We start from the raw sequence: 20,662 nt of genomic DNA, 5'->3' as shown, positions 1-20,662 counted from the left end.
AATCATGGAATCATGGAAAGAAACAAAAGAAAGAGAAAATGGCTGACAATTTCAAAAAGAGGAGGGAAGGCAGGGTTCAAATCTCAGGCGTGAGAGTGAGGTGGGAGAGTCGGTGGAGAGAGTGAGTGGAGGGGGTGCTGCCTGTGGGAGTGCTGAGGAGTCAGTGATAATTAGCTCAATTAGTGACAAAGGCAGTGTAATAAATACCGACTTAGTGTCTGGGTCCCTGCTGGCCTCTCCCTGCGCAGCCTGCGATGTGGCCCTGGCCTGACGGACAATTCATTAAACTGACAAAATACCCCACCGTCCAGGCGTGACGCAGCAAGTTAGCCCCCTACAGGCCCGGCTCATTGTTCTAATTGTCTGGGCTGGAGTCACTTTGTGGCCGCCTCCTCCTTCACCCAACCCGCCTTCACACTCTGCCTTCAGAAAACCCATGGAGTTAATGCCCCTACCTTACTCTGTAAGTAGGTGATCGGCAGGTTGGAAAAAAAAGAAGCAGTAAGGGTTCCTTGGGGTGGGGCGGCTGGTGGGGGAGGCAGTGGGATTAGCGCATGGAGGTTGCCTGGGAGTGCTGGGAGCGGCACCGATCGGAATGTAGGAGAGATGAGTCCAGAAGCTCGGATGCGGGACAAAGCGAGAGTTAATAAGGAAAGATTGAAGGGGCTGGCGACAATGGGCCGCCACCCGAGTCGAGATGAAATTGCTTCCGAGGATTATTGGGAGACGGTGTGAGCGTCGAAGGCTTTTTGTGTGTGTGTGTGTTTGGTTGGGCATTTGTGTGTTTGTGCTCCAGTGTGTGTGTGTGTGTGTGTGCAGGGCAGGGGGAGTGCTGGATTGATGGTTGCCCCTCTGGTTGGGGAGCAGGGGACCAGCGGAGGCTAACCGGCTGTTCCCACAGTCTGTTCTGCTGCAGCCACCTTTGACACACGGGGCTGCCAGGCGGTGAGCAGGCAGCCGTGGTAAGAAGGGCACAACAAAAACAACTGCTACACAAAAGTCAGTGTCTGTTGAGGGCCAGTGGAGAAGTCCCGGGCTGGAGGTGAGGGCATGAGGAGGGAGGAAAGGGACAGAGAATAGGAAAGTTTGAAAGGGAGGATAGAAAAAGGATGGAGATGGCACACAAGGGTACAGTTGAGTCCTTTTTTTGGCTTGGATTAAGGTTAGGGTTAGGGTTAGCACATTGACACCAACATATTGACGTGCAGTTGAATATTGTTCATCATCAAAACATTCACTTTATCACATTGATAGCACAACATTATTGCAGTAGTATCTCCTTTACAGAAAAACCACTTTGGTCCGCGGGCTCACTAAACGGTCTATTTCCTTTCAGGATAGATCTATTCCTCAGTTCATCAGCAAGACAGCTTCATTGAACCATTATGTGCTCGTCCCAGGAGCTGTAACTGCAGGAGCCACACAACTGGAGGAAGAAAGTTAATAGAACACTCTATTGACAAGGGTGTTCATGACTTTAGCTCAAGAAAGGAAACAGTTTTCCACATTGTTCTCCAGACAATAATACAGCCGTGTGGTCAATCACTGGAGAACATGCAGAGAAGATGATATGGCATAATGAAGGCACAGCAGCTTCATATTAAAATTCCTGTTAAATTGTGGAAAAATGTTTGCCCGCTGGGCGGAGCCGGCCTTAATTTGAAGGGCGTATGCTAAAGAATTTAAACCTGGGTTCGGGTCGCTGCAATGAAGGATAGGCTGATCGCAAGGCGGCTTGGCTTGGACCTGGCACACGACACTGGTTTGATTTCCGCGCTGCCCCGACATCTTATTGCAATACTAGAGTTTGATCAGTGGCCAGGTTCCAATTAATTAGGGGACTGTTATGATGGGAACACCCCCACACCGCTCATATGATAATCAGAAGCAGTTGTTTGGTGCCATTAAGTGACCGCAGGGCTATTATGTAATAAGATATGCATTAACAGTCTGCTCACACACATAGTGCATACATAATTATAATCAACTGAACCTCACCTTGAGTTACAGAAACCTACCAACTGGATTAATAGTGGTCAGTCCGATGGTCAAATTGGATCAAATTCAATTCAGATTTCTAGGAAACAATGAAAAGATCATGAGTGTGCGTGGGTGCACATATGTGTGTGTGTGTGAGTTTGTGTGCGTACCGAGGCCAGTGCGTGTGGGTGTGTGGATGGCAGCTGGGAAGCAGACACGGTCCAGGAGAATCGTCCCCTAGCAACTGACCTTTTCAGGCAGATGGCAGTTCCAGAGTAACAGCCACCCAGCATCACAATGGCTGTGGCCTCCTAACATCTCCATCACTTCATCATCTAGCGGCCTGCCACAACCCGTCACCCCGGCAGAGAGGGAAGGTTGCACTCATCCCAGCAGATGCACGCTTCTACGCACTCAAGTGCCCTCTTCCTTTTTTTACAGCTTCTGGCCTCAAGTCCAAGACATTCCATGCATGCTCGTTTTGAGTCTGTGCTCGACTGTTCCCATGTTGCTGCAGGGGTATGAAGCAGGGCCGGCGAGGAGTTGAGAAGGGGATGGATTTAGAAGAGACACGGTGGACACACTCTGCTGTCCGCAAACCCCCAGACACTCTCAAACCGCTGCTTTCCGTTGTTGGGTTTTCTGCACATAGGGAATCAGGGTTGGGAATGCGGACAGACCACTCGACCACGGTGAGCAATCAGTCTGATGTCTGTGGTCAGGCTCTGTGCCCCTGTGGAGCGAGATGGAGAGCGAGGCCTGCAGTTAAGGTGGGGGGGAGAGAACTTTGCGGGTTTTGTGCTAGCATGAGCGCGGGACACGCCAGCACACTTCACACATATATAAAGATGCTCTGAGTTATCAACAACCCCCCACCACCCTTTGACTGGTGTGACCTCTTGGTTGTCTATGCTTGACGGCCTCTTGCCTGTTTTTTAAAACATCACTTCACCCTAAAGTCAAAATAAAGATTCAGGTCCTGATGCCTGAACCCTGACAGTGTCTGCTGATCAAAACTGTAAAACCACATGTTATTAGTTTTTTATGTGACTCTTGGTTCCTGCGTAAGTGAGCAGGGGAAATCTGAACATGCCAAAATGCAATAAAGTGAGGAGACCTACTTCCTTTTGGAGTATAACACTAGGCAATTACTCTAGGTTGTGTCTGGAAACCAGTTATACGAGTAGAATCACCAGAACAAAATCAGATAACGACTGGGATGAACCAAAGGGAAACTAGAACTCAGTAGAGCGCATACCGAGTCCCCTTAATTCAAGTTTTACCAAATCTCACACACTCATAACAAGGGTTCCCTACAAATGCCTGATTTATCTCATCAAGACCCATGAATCAAATGTTGAAGATGTCGTGGTAATTTCTGCACTCGTCTTTGAATTTTTTTGCTTACAAACCAACCAACAAATGGAGGGGGGGGGGGGAGCACTGGGACAAAGAGTCACATCAAAATAATGCAATATGTTCTCCTGTGATATTAAGGTTAAATTTAAAACTGCCTAAAAGTGCCTTTATTGAACTCTAACTGGCATCTTAGCTTTTTCTTCTTCTACTAAACGTTTGCTACCTAAGGAGGTTATGTTTTAACCCCTGTCTGATGGTCTGTTGGTTGGTTTGTCTGTGAGGAGGATTACACTAAAACAACTGAATCAATTACCATGAAACTTGGATGAAGGATGAAAGGTGAAAGAATGTGCTTTGGATCAGGAAAGAACTCATTAAACGTTGGTGTGGAAGAGGATCAGGGGGTCGATCAAGGACTAGATTATCACTCTAATTAAAATCGTGAGATAGGGCTTTTTTGGGGGGCATTTTTCGCATTTTCGCAAGATTCATTCATGTATCTTAATGAAAAAAATCTGACACATTTAAGGAACTGAGTGTTTAAATTTTGGTTTGGCTTTATTGGCTATAAGGCAACTGTCTGACCGCGCTCCACCTGTATAATGACACCAAAGTAAACTGGGAACCACATTGTGTGGGCTAATGCTTTTATAATTTACTTTATGACTCTCATTGCAACAGTCTGGTCCCAACACAGTCCTGAATTCCTTCAGTGGCTCCATTCAGTAAATGCCACTTGTCGATTCTCCAACTGGGATCACAGCAGGGCAAAAGTCACAGTCTGTCGTCTCTGTGGAGAACCATCCTCCATCTGCTCCTCCTGAAAAGCTGAGAGTCGGAGGAAAGCCCCGACTCTGAGGCTGCTCGTCAAACAGCATCAAATCCCTCCACATCTTTACATCCGCCCGGGAGCCAAGGAGGTTATGTAATCATCTGCAATTGGCTGCTAGTTAGCAGGATTATACAAAAACTACAATATGCAAAACCAGTAAACTTGATGGAAGGCAGCGGAATGGGTGAGGGGAGAACCCATTGTTCAGGATCCAGTTGAGGGGGTAGATGCAGGATTTTTTTTTTATCCCCTTCAGAAAGAAGGTCATTTTTTGGACATTTTGGTTGATTTCTCAAAATAATCCATGGATCTTGATGATTTTTTTTTAAGTGACTGATATCTATGAGTGTGAACAATTTGGATCAGATCTGAGGATGCAGTTTATTATTATTTGTATTGCTTACACTGAACAGTCTGCTGTCGTCCTCTCCTTGCGTCTCGTCCCCGCCATGTCTTCCCTCAGTGTCTCTCTCACATCCTTCTCTGCCTCTCCGGCGTCTCTCTCTGCAATTTGCATCTCTCGTTCGTGCTTCCATCCACCCTGTTAGTTCACAGATAAAGGTGCACGTCATTGACATTAGTGTGATTGCTCCGGGAGGAAGTAAACATAAAGCACTGTCCATTTCAAACAAAAAGCACGCAACGAAACCAACACACTAATAAAATCAATCAAATCAAATCAATAAATACTAGATAAACAATAGCTGATAGACAAATAATAAAAACTTCTGCTGTGTGACACAAAGGATTCGGTGAGGACAAACATCCAACAAGATGCTGGAACTCGGCAATCGCACATCTGTGAATGATTAACCTGGGCTGACCAGACGAGTGACAACAAACATACAGCGACATGTCAAACTGGGCTCCACTGGGATTAAGTGTTTTAGTTGGAAACTGTGCGTCAGAGCGCGACTTTAAACCGCTGTATATTCCAGGGGAGATCCTAGGCTAGCAAACATTGTAAGTCCTCCTGTAAACAGAGCTGTAATGACAGGGAGAGACTTTAGGCAAGGAACAACCAATAGTGGAATATGTTTACAGACATCTGACAATGTGCGGGTGCTGCAGCGGCGACGTCTCAGGCCTGAGATCCGCATGAAATATGAACACAAACTGATGGAATTTATGTGACACAACTTAAGCCTCTGCGTATTTCACCTGTCAGCAGGGATGCAGCCTGCATTTATCCAAATCAAACAGACGAGTCAGCGATGAATTGCAGCAATATGTGTCTGGGTGCACTGAATGTTAACACGACTCCTCATCCAAATATATCTTGTGAAACTGTCTAGAAACACTGGATTTGAGTCTATGACTTGCTTTTGAATTGTACTGAAATGTACGGAGTCCCCCTGAAGGATAACAGCAAGGACTTTTTTTAGGATAACTTTTGTTTTTTCCTCGCGATATGCTATGTATTCTCCAACAATACTTTTGTGCTACCTTGTAATACTTCTGCGTTATCGCCCGATACTTGTCCTCTATTCCTCTGAGCTATGTGCAGCCCATTTGTGCTGATCTTTGAATTATCAATTAAGTTTGTATCCAGAAGACCACACTACATTTATCTGCAGGATTCTGTTCGATTTATCCAGAGCTAGTTATTGTGATCAGGCAGGTGACTTAACACTTGTATATAAGGAAATGACAATGTTGCATAATGCTAGTTTGTGTTTTGAGGTATTGCAAAACTATTGCATGGTAATGCAAAAGTATCCTGCGGCAATGCTTGAGACTTACAAGGTAGGCTAATGCTGAAGTATTGAGGGGTTAATACAAAAGGTTATTTAAAAGTTTTGCAAGATAAGGCAAAAGTATACCAAGGTTACACAAAGTATTGGGAGTCAACACAAAATAATTCAGAGGTGAAGTAAACTATTATATAAGACTATAAGACAAAGCAAAACACATTGTGAGGGAACGCAAAAGTAATCCTCAAAAAAATATCGCTGTGACCTGAAGCTCCATAAAAAAGACTCCATCTGTGTTGTGCTTCATCAATAAAGATGAATCCCATCATTTTCTTTGCAGTTGGCCCACGTTGACATTATCCTGGCCACACCGTGGCAGCTCTGAGTATATAAACAGCGCTGAGAAATATCTGAAGGCATGGGGGCCATTATCTACAAATCCTGCTGGAAACAAAAGGAAAAACACTCTGTTTTTGGTTTTAATTACAAGCTGTGTTTTACAGCGACAGTGGGCGAAGGCTCAGCACTGACACAGCAGCAGAGGAATGTTTATTTGCTGCAGTTTAGGAGCTGAGTGGCTATGACACATTCTTGTGTCACTGACTGTCCCGCTCGCAGACACACCATCGCGTTTGCACACTGGCGCCTTACGTGTTGGTTCACATTGTACCGACGCACACCCCCACTATCGTGTCCTGCACACGTTCGCAAATGTGGCACCTCTGGAATCTGTCAGCAGGCCCGGACTGTGTGCTCATTCACGTCGACTTAGTGTGACATGAGTTACTAGCCCTAATTCTTCCTGTGTGAGTGTGTTTGTGTGTGTGTGTGTGTGTGTGTGTGTGTGTCAGCTCTACAGCAGTGAAGAATTATTCACACCATACTTCAGCATTATGGGAATCCCTGCCCACAAAGTGTGCAAAATTGCATGTTTGTGTGTACTGATATGTGTGTGAGCTCTCCTGCATGTCTGTGTGGCTGGCTGCACACACACCTCTCCATCTTTCCCCGCTGCCGTTCTATCCATTATCCGCAGCATCTGGCAGCCGAAGCCTGTAAAGAAGACATTTCTCTTGGCAACTGTTTTTTAAAGGCAGTGACACAGAGGACAGCCAACCACAGGAGCCACACACTTCCAATCTACATGCATACTGGGAACTGCTTGCATAACAGAACCTCCCCTGTCTCCCTCTCTCAAAACACGCACTCATACACACACACACACACACACACACATTTTCTCTCTCTGTGTCCCACTCATTCTAACACTGACACACACACATGCAATACTGCACCCACCCACCCTTGACTCTATGCAATACACTAACCCGAGCTTTCTAATCATTTCCAGAGCCGGAGCTATCTGAAACACTGTGCCAGTAGGCTTTCAATACATTTTGCTTCCTTAAAAAACCCTCTATCCCATTAGGTCTGTAATACACTGTAGCAGCCATAAGTGCAGTGATTTTATGTACTATCTTGCTCAATTTAGTGCCATTAATGACTCCATGTTGTTGGCAATGTGCAAAAAAGCACAGTTAAATAATAGAAATGTACCTGTGCTTGCCATCACATGGGATGCTGGGACAATCAGTATTTGAACCCTCAGCGCTGTCTTGTAGAGGAGAACAGAGAAAGATTAAATCCAGCACCTGAATGCGTCGTTAAAACTCAACATACCAAATAATAAACACTTCTTATTAATACTTGAAATGACTCATTAAGTGCATTAACTAATATCACATGCCTTGAGGGAACAGCTGCAGTGAGCAGCTTCTCTGAACTGCAAGCATGTGAGGACAACTTTGTTTGGCTTGGCCGACGGTCATGACGTTTTCTGGCATCCGGACCATCTGAAAGACAAATGGGTGTGTAAGCTTGATGGAATAACTGGTCTGTTTCTGATGGGCTACCAGCTAAGCATCTATCTGGCTGCCAGAGAGTTTACACCATTTATCATGAACAAGTTAGTTTTATCATGGCTTGATTTAAATTTTCGGGATCAAAATTAATATGCTGGATTACGAAGAGATGTGGTTTTTGGGGAAAGATGGCCAGGAGACTATGCGTTAGCCAATGTGTAATAATCCGGGGCAGATTTTTGTTTGCAAGGTCATCCTGCATCGATAATTGTGGACTTCTGTCCCCTGTCTTCTTTCTCAGGATTCAGCATCTGGCATGATCCTCTGAGATCCTGGAAAAGAAACAATAAGGACAGTAAATCTATGTCCTGACATGAAAACTAATATCTTTTATTCCTCTTCATGAATAGTTTTCAGATTTTTAAACAGATGTCAAACATGACTGCTGAAAATCACTATGAATTTCAGTTTCTATCAGAGAGCCATCCTATTGCCCCAAAACACACAGCTCCAGCTCCAAAGAACAATCTCCATCGACAAGAAGAAGATGATGTCTTGCATCGAATAGAATAGTAACTACTGAGCCCTGATCTAAACATCATGAGGTCAGTCTGGGATTACAGACAACAATGCACCTGTCAAGAACCTTCAAAAACCGCACAAATCCACTGAGGACAACCGTGGTTTTTAAAGGCAAAGTGTCGTCACACCAAATCTGGTTGTTATTTCGTTTTTTTCCCCCCAGTTTACTGCTCTTTACTTAGGTGATTGATAAGTAAAAAACACTCATTGCAGTGTTTAGGACTGAGCATTGCTGGTTTACTCTCTGTATCACTGCAAGCTATTATTATTATTATTAATTATTATTAATTATTATTATTATTATTATTATTATTATTATTATTATTATTATTATTATTATTATTATTATTATACTACCACTGTGTGATCATAGGTCATCACTGAGGTTCAAACATTGCTACGAGCACGAACGGTCACAGATCGTGTCATTGAGCAGTGATGTAAGGCTGACATCTAGTGGCGGTTGGGTCAAATTACATTCAAAATTGATATTGAAAAAACGAACCTGAATAGTTTGTAAACACAGGTACAATCTAATAAAAGATAATTTTATCAAAAAGATACACATATAGTAGGAATAATTAATTTGACGTTGGTATAAGGTAGCATAACTTATTCCAATTTTAAAAAGTGTCATAAGAGTGGAGGGGTCAAAGGGATAGTTCACAGGAAAATTAAAATTCACTGATTATCTACACACCACTTTGCAGATGGAGGGGTGGGTGAAGCGTTTGAGTCCACAAAACAGTTTTGAAATTTCAGGAGTGAACAGTGTTGCAGCCAAATCCAATACATTGAAGTAAATGGGACCCCGTTTCTTCAGACGTAATAAAGCAGCATATTGAAACACAACATGACACCACACTGCTCGTCTGGTGTCATCAAAGTGTCCCCGACATTCATATTGGACTCAAAACGGTCTCATTTACACCACGTTTTAAGCCTAAATATCCTCTGATGTCCTCAAAGGAGGCGCGTTAAAGATCTCAGACACACAGGAAAACCTAAAAATAACGTTAAAGCTTAAAACACAGTGATAATGATGCTGTTTCAAGTCAAACATGAATGTTGGGGCTTGCTGACACTGGGATGACACCACACGAGTGGTATGGAGGCTTCATTTTTGTGTTGTTGTTTTATTACGTCTGAAGAAGAGGTCACTTTGGCTGCCTCACTGTTTCCCCCTGAGTCTCCTAAAGTGCTTCACCCACCCTTCCATCAGCATAGTGGTGGATAGATAATGAATGAATTTACATTTTTTGATGAACCATCCCTTTAAGGTTTAATCTCTAATGATCATGGCAGAAGAGGTCTGCCACAAACCTCAGTCCTGAAGTTAAACTCATGAAAAGTCGTATTCACAACTGCTATATAGTTATCAGCAGTTAGGTTACCTGGAGTTTGGATTGAGCTATTCTGTTGGCAGATGACTAAGTGGAACAGTTTATACTTGCTAGATGCGCTCAGATAAACTCCACTGGTAATGTTAACATATGCACAGGTGTCATGTCGAAGCATGTTCTCCATTCTAGATGGAGTTTCCCTCTCCACCCACAAGATGGTTTGGGGGAAACACGTCTCAGCGAAACAAACTTGTGTACAAGTGTCTCTCACTTTGTTATCCAATGCTAGTTCGTTCTAAATACAATCAGTCAGAGAGTTCATGAGATTGAAAGATAATTTACACAATTTAGACTTGAACATCACTGAAATACATGTATCTGTGGGTGGATCTGAAACATGCTCTGTGTGGAAAACAGCCTAAAAATATCTCTGAACTTTGAGTGATGTGAAGGAGGACATGGTGAAAATTCCAAAAGGGCGGCACCTGCCCAACCTTTTACACATTCTACCGTTGGTTACATATTTCCAGTGAACTCACATTTTAAGAAAGGTTCATCTTGAGACGTGTTTGCCACAGTTTGTTATATTTACTTCTTTTCACCTGAAAAAAGCGGCAGAATTAGTAATTTAGGACTTTTGTATGCAACAGTGATGGACCGTGAGTAAAATGAGATCCACCTGCTCCTGTGTTGGTTGTGGAACAGAACATCTTATCTGAAGAGAAACCTGATGTCACACTGGGTCAACGGCTGCCTCCCTTTATTCAAGGGAATATACACACTGTTTTCATGTTACTGACTATTGATATCATGGGTCTCTATAGGTTTTCTCGTATTTAAGATAGAAGCCAGCTGCTAGTGATATTTTTACTTGCTTTACTTTAATAATAATTATACCCTTTTGTAATAATAATCATAATCTTAATGGACTTGTTGATTGATTGAACAGGGAACAGATGCAAATATTCATATTTGACAAGATCAAACTGATTGACTATAAAACATTTATAGTTGAATGTCTAGGCATTTTTTTGCTTTATCTGGTGATGTCCTTTAAAGCCAGCTATGATGATTTTATAGAAAATGTTCCCTTGGTGTTTTTGGTTATAACAAACTTGATCATTTTATACAAAATATTTGCTTTATCCATCTCATTGTATCTGTGATGTCTGACATTCCCACGTGCACATGAACGCATCATGTGGGAAGCTTTTGAAAGAAGTTGTTTCTTTACATTTGATTGCTCTAACACTATAATATATTGGTCAGTATGATCAGTGGGATTTTAGAAAATGTATCCAAAAATAACACACACGGCTGGGAAAGAGTCAGATATATTGTATTAGGGGTTGTGAAGCAAAGTGGATAAAACGTGTAAAATCAGAAAAATAGGAGCTGGTGTCTTCTGAAAGCTTCCTGTTGTAGACGGGCACGAGGCAATACTCTGTACTGTCAATAGCAACCCAGCATATTCAAGCAGGGATTGGAAGCAGATTATATTCTCACAAGGGTAAAATAAAAAGTGTTTCTTTTGGTAGCATCGACAGCCAGACTGACGAACTGTGAACCGAAACAGAGGCTGTGCACGAACGGTGTGGACGATCATTTGCGTTTTCACGAGATGTCGACGTTAAGGCTGCAAATCTAAAGGTGGAGGCACAAAGAGGTGTTTTGAATGGCTCATGTACTCAGGGGCAACCTGATCTATTTGAAATCGAAACACATAATACAACTCCTCTCTAGTTCACCAGAGATGTTCAGCTGCCTTGCCTTCATCAGGGGGTCCGATGAAGCTCATCCGTCAGCAGGTCACTTTGTGTGAGAGTGAGGAAGAAGGCTCTGTATTCAACTTGTATACATTACATGTCATTTTTTTTTTTTTTTTTTTTTTTTTATCTATATTAGTATACAGTCGGGGAATCTTGCTGCTGATCTCTTCATCGTCACTGTAGGATTTGGGTTTATTTGTGTACCTTGTGACCTTCACCTGCACTCCTCCTGTATGTAGGAGCTACCAAAACACACTTTCCCCTGCAGACGGAGAAAAAAAGGTCAAGCTAACCTGAAACAGGCAAAACAAATGTCTGTCACGTGCACAAGCCGAAAGGTCGCGCAGAAATACCATTTTCATTTCATTGCAGATAAACCTTGTTCTGTGTAAACAGTAAATACTGTTTGAATTTTTTTAAACTGACATTAAAAGGTACAATGTTTGACTCTAATGGGAATTTTTTACTTTATGAATTATAATATATTAAAATATTGAAAAACAGGAAGAAAACAAAATTGTCTTTCTTAGCTTGTGGATTTAAATAAAACATGAAGTTCTTTTTATAATTGTGATGAGTTTTATGTTTATTATAAATGGTCCACTTTAGTGCGGTTTCTTGAAATTATAAAGCACAGTTAAAATTGTGTCTAAACATTAAACGCTAAAGATCACTCTGAACAGAGTCTTACCTGCATGATGTAATATTTCCAATTTGTTATATATTTAGTAACATAAATATCTAGTGTGTTTTTGTAAGTGACAAAAGGCAAAACAGTATGTGGATGTCATCATAGTCAAACTAGAGAAAATCTGTCTTACAATAAACGTAACTTTATTGACAGTAAAAAGTTTTGAGAATATCGAGGGGCACGCATTTGTAACTGCAAGAACATCTCAGAAAGGAACATGACTTTTTTTTTTTTTTTTTAATAATGAGGCAGTTGTACATCTTTAACTTTGAGGTAAAGTGTTTTGTCATGTTACATCATTCACAAAATATCATAGAACATTGAAAAGTCCACACGAGGAGACCCATGCCTCATTTTCACTTCTTAAAAATTACTTCACATTTCAAAAATAATTCACGGTTCAGGTAAAAGCAGAAAAAAGATGACAAGCACACATGCTATATTCCATTCACACTCTACTTATCAAACCAAGTGCAGTTTTAGATTTCTTTTTTTCTTCATCACTTTCAAGTACATCTTTACCTGCGATTAAAGGAAATCAAGTTAAACTATGAAGCAGCAAACCCCACAACAACAAGTAAGAATACTGAGTTTGGTCTCATTCGTGTTTCCAATATTAACATTATCAGATAACTCACCATACTGTAGCAATAAGGTATTCGGGTGCTATAAAGAAGCAGGAGGTAACATTTCATGGACTTGAGGAATATGCTGGATAAGATTTGGAATATAGCTGATTAAATACAACAAGGCTGAAACAAACAACACTAAATAGATAATCACAAGTGATAACTCAACAGATCCAAACTGATTTGTTCGTTCATTTTTAAATCATTTGCTAAATCACTTACATGATGGAGATTGTTTAAGAACCTTTCGGCCTCAACCGCTGGGAGCCAAACCACAAAAAGAGTTCTTCTAGTTAGAACTGATTTGATTTGTTATTCTCCCAATGCAGCAAACTTGGGGTGGAGACCTCACGGAACCAGTGCAATGTCGTGGGACTCTGTAGAAGGCCAGCTCCGTTAAAAACACACCGGCGTTGCAAATGACGTGATCAGTTTTTGTGAGTGTGATGAGAATTTCTCAGTGCAGTAGGAACAATCACGGAAAGAAACAAATTGTAAAGCCGTCAAAGTGCTTCGGCGAAGATGGTCATATATAAGCAGGGAACCTAAAAGTGCAAACCTGTACAGGTATAGCACCCCAGGCCGTCTCAGTCAGGCTGTACACCACATGGCTCATGGTCTGATCTGCACCAGCTCTCCGAGGCTCGCTTTAACATCCAAAAAAACACCTATTTTACATCTGAGCCCTGAACACCTCTTTTCACCCTGCAGGTGAAGATTTTCAAGTTTTACGTCCCCTCGTCCTTTTCCTTTGCCCTGATAGTCTTCTCACTGTGCAGCTGAACACTATCCTCCCTCCTGATGTGACTTCACACACCGTTAAAACCGAGCTGTAAACAATATGTATTCCTACAGCAGCGTACTCGTGTAGGAGTTAAGGCAATCCGTTCCTGTGCTTCGTCCGTGACAAACGCTCCTCCCCAACCCAGAAGCCCAAAGCTCTTCAGTGCATATAAAGCTTTCCTGACACCCGAGAGCAAACACCCTCCTCGACCAGGAATACAAAGCTCCTGGTGCATACCAAATATAATTCTTGGAATCTACGCAAACCATGCTTTTCTTAAATGCCTCTGTGCGTGACCTCTGAAAAGTGCTAACTAAATCACTTATAGGAAAAGATGGCTAGTCAAAAATTTAAGAGCACCTGTCCCACCACCCCGGTTTTTGTCGTTAAGAGGAAATCCCCCAAGAAGGCACTTTAGAAGCAAAACCAGTAGTTTTGCTGGGTGATTTGATATGGGAGTGCAATCAATCGTAGCATGTCATTAGCCCCCGCTAAACTTTAAATGGTGCGCTAAAAAGATTCTTCACTTGCGTCTACTTTCTAGATTCATAAATACTCTCACAATAAAAAACTTTTTTTTTTTTTAACTTACACTCTTGATTTAAAGCAACTGATCTGGTGCAGAACAAACGCGAGCCCACGACTTCAGAAAGCAGGAGCGGCCCCTCCTCCCTGAACCCGCCACATGAGCCCCCTTGCCCTCAGCCCACCTGGTGCTCCCCGCGGCTGATGTGAGACGAGAACTCGTAGCGGTCCTGGCTGAGGTGGCCGCAGATGTTGCACTCGAAGGGCTGACGGAAGCCGTGGCAACCCATGTGGATGGTGAACATGACATGGTCCAGGAAGAGGATGCGGCAGTGCTGGCAGTGGAAGGAGCGCACAGGCCTGCCGTCCCTGTCTAACACCTGCACGGTCTCCCTGGAAGAAAGGGTCGAGCCAGCGCTCCTCTTTACTACGGGTGGGGGCGGCACGGGACACGCTCTCTCCCACTCTGGGTCCAAGTATTTGGCCTGGATGGGGCTGGAAATGGGATGGCTGCGGAGCAGTGCTGGGGTTTGGTGGTGGAGGTGGTGGTTGTTGGAGGTACTTGTTGGGACTGTGGCCCTTGTGCTCTGCTCCTCTGCTGTGCTCTCTGTGTCTGTAGAGTCGGGACAGCCATTGGGTGAGGTGGTATGGCTATGCACTGAGGGTTTGTCGACACGGCCTTCGCCTGCCTCCCGGCCGGGCAGCCCAGGAGACATCGCGGCCAGTCCACCTCCGCCATGGGCTCGGGGGCCCTGAGGAGTCACGTTGCTGTTGATGGAGCCCATAACCGTGCGGAGCTCCGACAGAAAGGCAGGATGGAGCTGAGACAGAGTAGGCGACTCTTGGTTGTCACCTTTAGCCCTGGCGCCCTGGAGGCGTGAAGCAGCCAGCCCGGCAGACAGAGAGCTTGTGAGGTCCCCGTCTTTCTCGGAGCCAGAGGACAATTCATAAGGTGCTTCAGGTATGTCAAGGTGCATGTGCTTTTCACCTGTGAAAAGAACATCAACAATGAGATAAACCATGACTGAGATTGAGACTAATCTGGGTGTCTCTGCACATTCTTAGAGACACAAGCAAGTCCTGTTGCCTCTGACTGGTACCACTTCTGAAGACGTTCATGCTGCAACATGTCCTCAGTCTCTTGACATTGACAAGCGTCTTGACCAGGATCTTATTACTTCTGTACTTTAAAAGTCCTTGATCAAGCTGAATATATATCATTATTACAATATAATCGAAACACAATAAAAGAAAAGGGTGTTTGGTGTTTAAATTCCTTTAAAAAAAAATTAAAACATATTATTGAAAAGTAATTTACCCACCTAAAAACTTCTGTGGTGTTGACCTCTTGCGTTTGGTGATGCTAATGGCCAGTCTATCTACAAACTGGATTTTTTCACTGGATGGCTGGAGCCCAGGTTTAGTGACAATCTCCATATTGACTGACTCTTCAGCTGCAAACAGAAAACCCATCATCATTAGTAATCAAACTAAATCATTACGTGTTTATGTGTCAGTGAGATTCAGTGTGAGACGTTACCCTGTGCAGTCTGTGTGTTGATGGACGTCTGGTGGTCCGGACTCCTCAGGTAGCTATGGCAGCGCTCTAGATGTTCCTCCAGTGTGCTTTGTTGTTTGTAGCTGCGGCTACAGAAGTTGCACTTGAAGGGTTTCCCCACCGTTGGAGACGAAACTGCAATACAAAGAACAAAGTGCAAGGATTTCTTCCAAGTGAGATAAAAGAGACAACATTTGACCCTAGATAGTGGTTATTATCATTGCATATAAGCAAATTCTGGTCTAAAACTGTTTGCAAAGTGTCATCGTTTTTTTTCCCAATGTTAATCTTTTTTTTCTCATAAAATAACTTATTATCGGCTAAGTTTGAAAGATTGGAGATCCCCGTTGATTTAGAATTCCTGACATCGTTGCATGTTTCTCACCAGTGACGACAGAAACACGCCTAACTCTCCACCGCATCGTTCCATCTAAGTAAGCTGTCGGAGAAACTGACGTCAATTCGCTGAAATCCAGTTTGCAAGACTCTTTTCTTCGAAAATGAACCTGTGTGACCTGTTGAAATCCACCGAGACCAACTGTACTAATACTTTTTTGTGAACACCTATTGAACAAAACAGGATTTCCTGTCAAAACCTAAATGTCATATTCATATTTTCTGAAGTGCTGTAAAGAACATTCTGGTGAAGAAGCCCCATTTCCCCTGAGCTTCAGAGAAGTGTGAATTGGACTGTTTTAACGAATCCCCTCTTCAACCTGTTACCAGTGTTTCACAAATTTGACATCAATGCAACAAGGGATGATATTTTTAAGGAACATCTGCATCCACCAAGTTCAATAAGTGAGGGATTCAAAATCTCTTCTGGGAATACATCAGGTTCTGCATGACTGCAGATAAATCTTGGGTTTACCTTTGTGTGTGCGAAGATGTCCAGCCAGCGCATCTCTCCGGCGACAAGCATAGTTACACGTGTGACATTTGAAAGGCTTCTCTCCTGAATGCAGCTTGATGTGACGCAGTAAGTTCCCCTTCTGGGTAAAGGAGGCCCCACACTGGTTACACTGGAACGGCCTCTCGCCTACGAACACATTTGTAAAGCTTTAAAGTTAAGAGGTAAGTCATTTAAAGTATTGCCTATATTTATCAATATTCAGATAAATAATGTATTTCATTCATATTATGTATTGCCCAGCTTTTTCCTCACCTGTGTGGCTACGCTTGTGCACCATCAGCACATTGGGTCCGATGCAGATCATCCCACAAACCTCACACTGGAGCTTCCCATTGGGGAGCCGGATAGGCCCTGGTGAAGCAGCATTGGGACTGGCCATCTCACCGTAAATGTTCACTCTGTCTCTTCCAGGTCCAGCGCACTCTACGTTCCCTTCCTCCATGGGGTCCCCTCTGTCATCCCCACCACCATCAGCCCTCACAGCCTCTCTGTTCTCCGGCTGTGGAGCATCCGGTGACTCATTGTCACTGCACAGCTCAACCTTGATGGAGTTTGCTGTGAGGAGAGAGGATGAACAGAAAACAAACACAATTGTTTTCATGTTTAATTTTAATGAAGAATTCAGCGCGGCCGTGATGCAACGAAGGAATGATAACTGACCACTGAGGGAGCGGTGTGGCGAGGACTGCTGACTGGTTGGAGATTTCGCCGGAGGGCCCGGCAGTGCGCCATAAAAATCCTGTTCCGTTGACGACTCGCCTCCATTACCTGAAACACAAAAACATGCTCATGTTATCGAAGTAAACATTAGGTCTAGACACTGCACAAAGGTATAGTGGCTTATATATAAACTTACCCTGTGCGAATGAGCTCCCATTGCAGTCATCAGCATTCATTCTCTCACCAGATGCCTGCAGGAATACATTTTTAAATAATAAAGATAGTAAATATCACTCCCCCCCCCCTCCATTACAAAAAGAGGATACATCTTTGATACTAACCATATGTAACATATTTAGCAGCAGTCCAGGAATAAGGCTCGGACACAGATAGCTTGACCCTCTCTCAGTTCCAAGTGTCTAAGAATAAGTTCACTTCTAATTGAGGATTGAACTTGGATTGGGCTCTGCTATCTCTGTTCCAGACTCTTCTGCACATGAATATGAGAAGCTCCACATTTATAGAGAGGTATTGAGTGTTGAAGGAGGAGTTACAACTTGAGGGGTTGGACAAAATAGCTGGAACACTTGACATTGTATAGTGCATTTCAGTGCCACACAACCACCACAAAACTACACCTTTAATGTAAGATGTGATGACATCTCAACAAAAAATATTAACCAGTATTAATATTATGATATTCAAATCACTTAGACGTTAACAGAGGCAGATAAGTGAAAAATACCAAATATTCCTATGTACAGATTAAAAAAACACTTTTATCAAAAAATCTTTTTATAGAAAATTATACCCACCAAGCTGAATTGTGTGTGTGAAAAATCAGGAGTGAAGTTTTCTGACGTGATCTATGTTATTAATAAATACACCAGTTAGGGCTGGGCAATAAAACAAATTCAAGCATATCGTTTTCATCAATGGAAATTTAACGAGATTCTACATCTATATATTGATATGCTGCTTATGTATTGTATAAACACAGTGAGGAGGTATAACACAAGTGTTTTTTATGATATAACTCAGATTAGTCAAAAGTTTTGCTGTAAATTAAACTGTCTTTAACATTAAAAACACAATGATGTGACAAATGTTTTTGATATTTGAGGTGAATCGACTGGAATTTTTTTTTTAATCTTGAGATTATTGTATAGCTTTATTGTCTACCCCATTCTATTGGGCGGCTGTGGCTGAGGGGTAGAGTGGTCGTCTTCCAACCTGACGGTCGGCAGTTCAATCCCCAGTCTGAACCATCTGCATGCCGAAGTGTCCTTGGGCAAGATGCTGAACCCTGAATGGCCCCCCCATAGAATAACAGAAGTGCTGAAAGTAGATGCACTGTATGAATGTGTATGTGAAACTGTACTGTAAAAGCGCTTTGAGTGGTCATCGAGACTAGAAAAGCGCTATATAAATACAAATCCATTTACCATCTATCAATATGTATGCATGGCTTCATAAAGCAACACTTTTGACAGTGAATTCTGTTGATATTAACGTTTTTGGGTTTATTCTATATTCCTGTTATTTTGTCCATCCCATGTGTCCATGCAATGTGTATTATATATCATATAATACTATATTAGTATTATATGATATTCACCATCTAGTCCTATATTCTAAAATGTATGTTATAATATATGTCTAAGTGCTAAAGAGACATCTACTGGACTTGGTTGAGTCGATGTGTTTTAAGCACTTGGATATACCATGACCTGGAGGACTGAGAATCTCCACAGACATGTTATATTAAGAATATTATAATATATATTGCATTGACACAGGGATGTTAATGTTCTGTCGATATCGATAAGTGAAGGTTGCGGTTTTAAATTTTTCTCTGAGAGCAGAGAATGACACTTGATAGCAAATCTTGAACAAAAATGTGTTTTCTCACTGTAAATCCACAATGCATGAGCAATATATATATATATATATATATTGGACTTTTTTTATATTACTATTTATGAAAATGTAATTCTCTCTTGTCTTTTAATTACTCTATAAAAATATTCTTTTTATAAAAAAAGGCTTTTATCACATGACGTTTTATTGCTGTTTTACCTGCACTTTATGTTATGTAACTACATCCTCAGGTTATTAAATTGTATTGTATACCTGCCTGCTGTAAAGCAATTTGTTGTTTGTATTAAAAAGTGCTATACAAATAAAGTTATTACTATTTTTATTATTATGTTTATTGTTATTAATTAATATTGTTTTATTGCCCAGCCATAGGATGCCCACAACATGATTGTTCCACAGCAGACAACAAAGTGAGGTGTGTAGACTACACCTGCTGCGCCGAGTTGTGACATCCAGAACATGTTGTGTGTTATGTGATGTGTGAGGCTTTATTTAATCCCATGTTAAAAGGACATTGGGGGGGATCCAGCCGGGCGCTGCTGCACCTTTCTGCACAAATGGATGACAACAGTGGACGGAGCAGACTGTGGAGGAGGCGGAGACACGGGGAGATGAAGATCCTGGCATTGGCCGCGCACGGGGAGCAACAGGCGCTGCTGCAGCCGAGACACGCGCCAGTCTCACCAGGGCAAAAAAAAAATACATAGATGGAGGGGGGGGGGGACACGCAGCAGCAGCGACCCTGTTGCATGACAGCCCCCGAGGTGGGCGACACACGCAACACACACACACGCACACACACACACACACACACACACATGCATCACCCCGCACCAACTCTCATGTTTCTCCGTGTGATCCGCGCCTCCTTGTGTCGGCGGCTCGGGGGACGCGCTCCGCTCCGGCACCGATCGGCGGCGGTGGCATGTTGCGCGGAGTTGCCGCTGCGTGTGCGGTGAAACGCCGCTGTCAGTCCCGCAGCGTCAGAAAACCGGCCTGCGCCTTTTACCGTGTTTCTCATGAGCCGTTGCTATGGCACCCGACCACACGACAATTGGCATTCTCCCCGACCGACTCCTCACAAACATGCCGCCCCCCCCACATCCAACCCGACAGACGCGTCTTACCGGCAGCCGCGGCGACGTCCACCGGCCTCCTCCTTACCTGGCGACCGGTCGCGGTTTGCCCCTGTTTCCAACTGTCTGGCTGGATGTTTGTTTTCCCAGGCGACGACAGCATCTCCCGGATTTTTTTTTTATTTTTTTCTTTACCTGGGAATCCCAAACAACTTCCGGGCCCATGCTGGGATACAGACCCGACAATGGTACAACAGAGCTCTGGATCCGGCGATCGTCGAACGCATCGATGCATGCCCGCGCTGTGCTGCAGGTGGCGAACTAAACGAGGGACGAGGGGGGGAAATTTACGTCATTAGATCGTCTCGTGAACTCCGCGGGAACCAGGCTGGATGTCTACTTGGAGAGATGATGGAATATAAACTGTCAATAACCTGCAGACAGACAGTGTTTGTGATCAAGGCCTCTTCCGGATATGCTAGTGGAAAAATAGAGAGGAGGGGAATTTTAAAATGTCTCCTTCT

The 20,662-nt window shown here is 43.1% G+C and overlaps 1 protein-coding gene across 1 annotated transcript; it reads right to left on the bottom strand.

The window, feature by feature from the left end:
* Positions 1-12,238: 12,238 nt before the first annotated feature.
* Positions 12,239-20,611, bottom strand: ikzf4 (IKAROS family zinc finger 4). The gene is made up of 8 exons (XM_062392767.1): positions 17,523-20,611; positions 17,378-17,432; positions 17,182-17,289; positions 16,774-17,076; positions 16,480-16,647; positions 15,591-15,743; positions 15,373-15,504; positions 12,239-15,038 (listed from the first exon to the last, which is right to left on the bottom strand). Exons 1-8 carry the CDS (start codon positions 17,532-17,534, stop codon positions 14,227-14,229), a joined length of 1,743 nt encoding a protein of 580 aa, XP_062248751.1. The 5' UTR covers positions 17,535-20,611; the 3' UTR covers positions 12,239-14,226.
* Positions 20,612-20,662: the final 51 nt, after the last annotated feature.

Source organism: Platichthys flesus, chromosome 7 (genome assembly GCF_949316205.1).
Source record: "Platichthys flesus chromosome 7, fPlaFle2.1, whole genome shotgun sequence".
In the NCBI taxonomy this organism is placed as follows: domain Eukaryota; kingdom Metazoa; phylum Chordata; class Actinopteri; order Pleuronectiformes; family Pleuronectidae; genus Platichthys; species Platichthys flesus.
The sequence above is the reverse complement of the archived record's forward strand: the minus strand, read 5'-3'. Positions and strand labels throughout refer to the sequence as shown.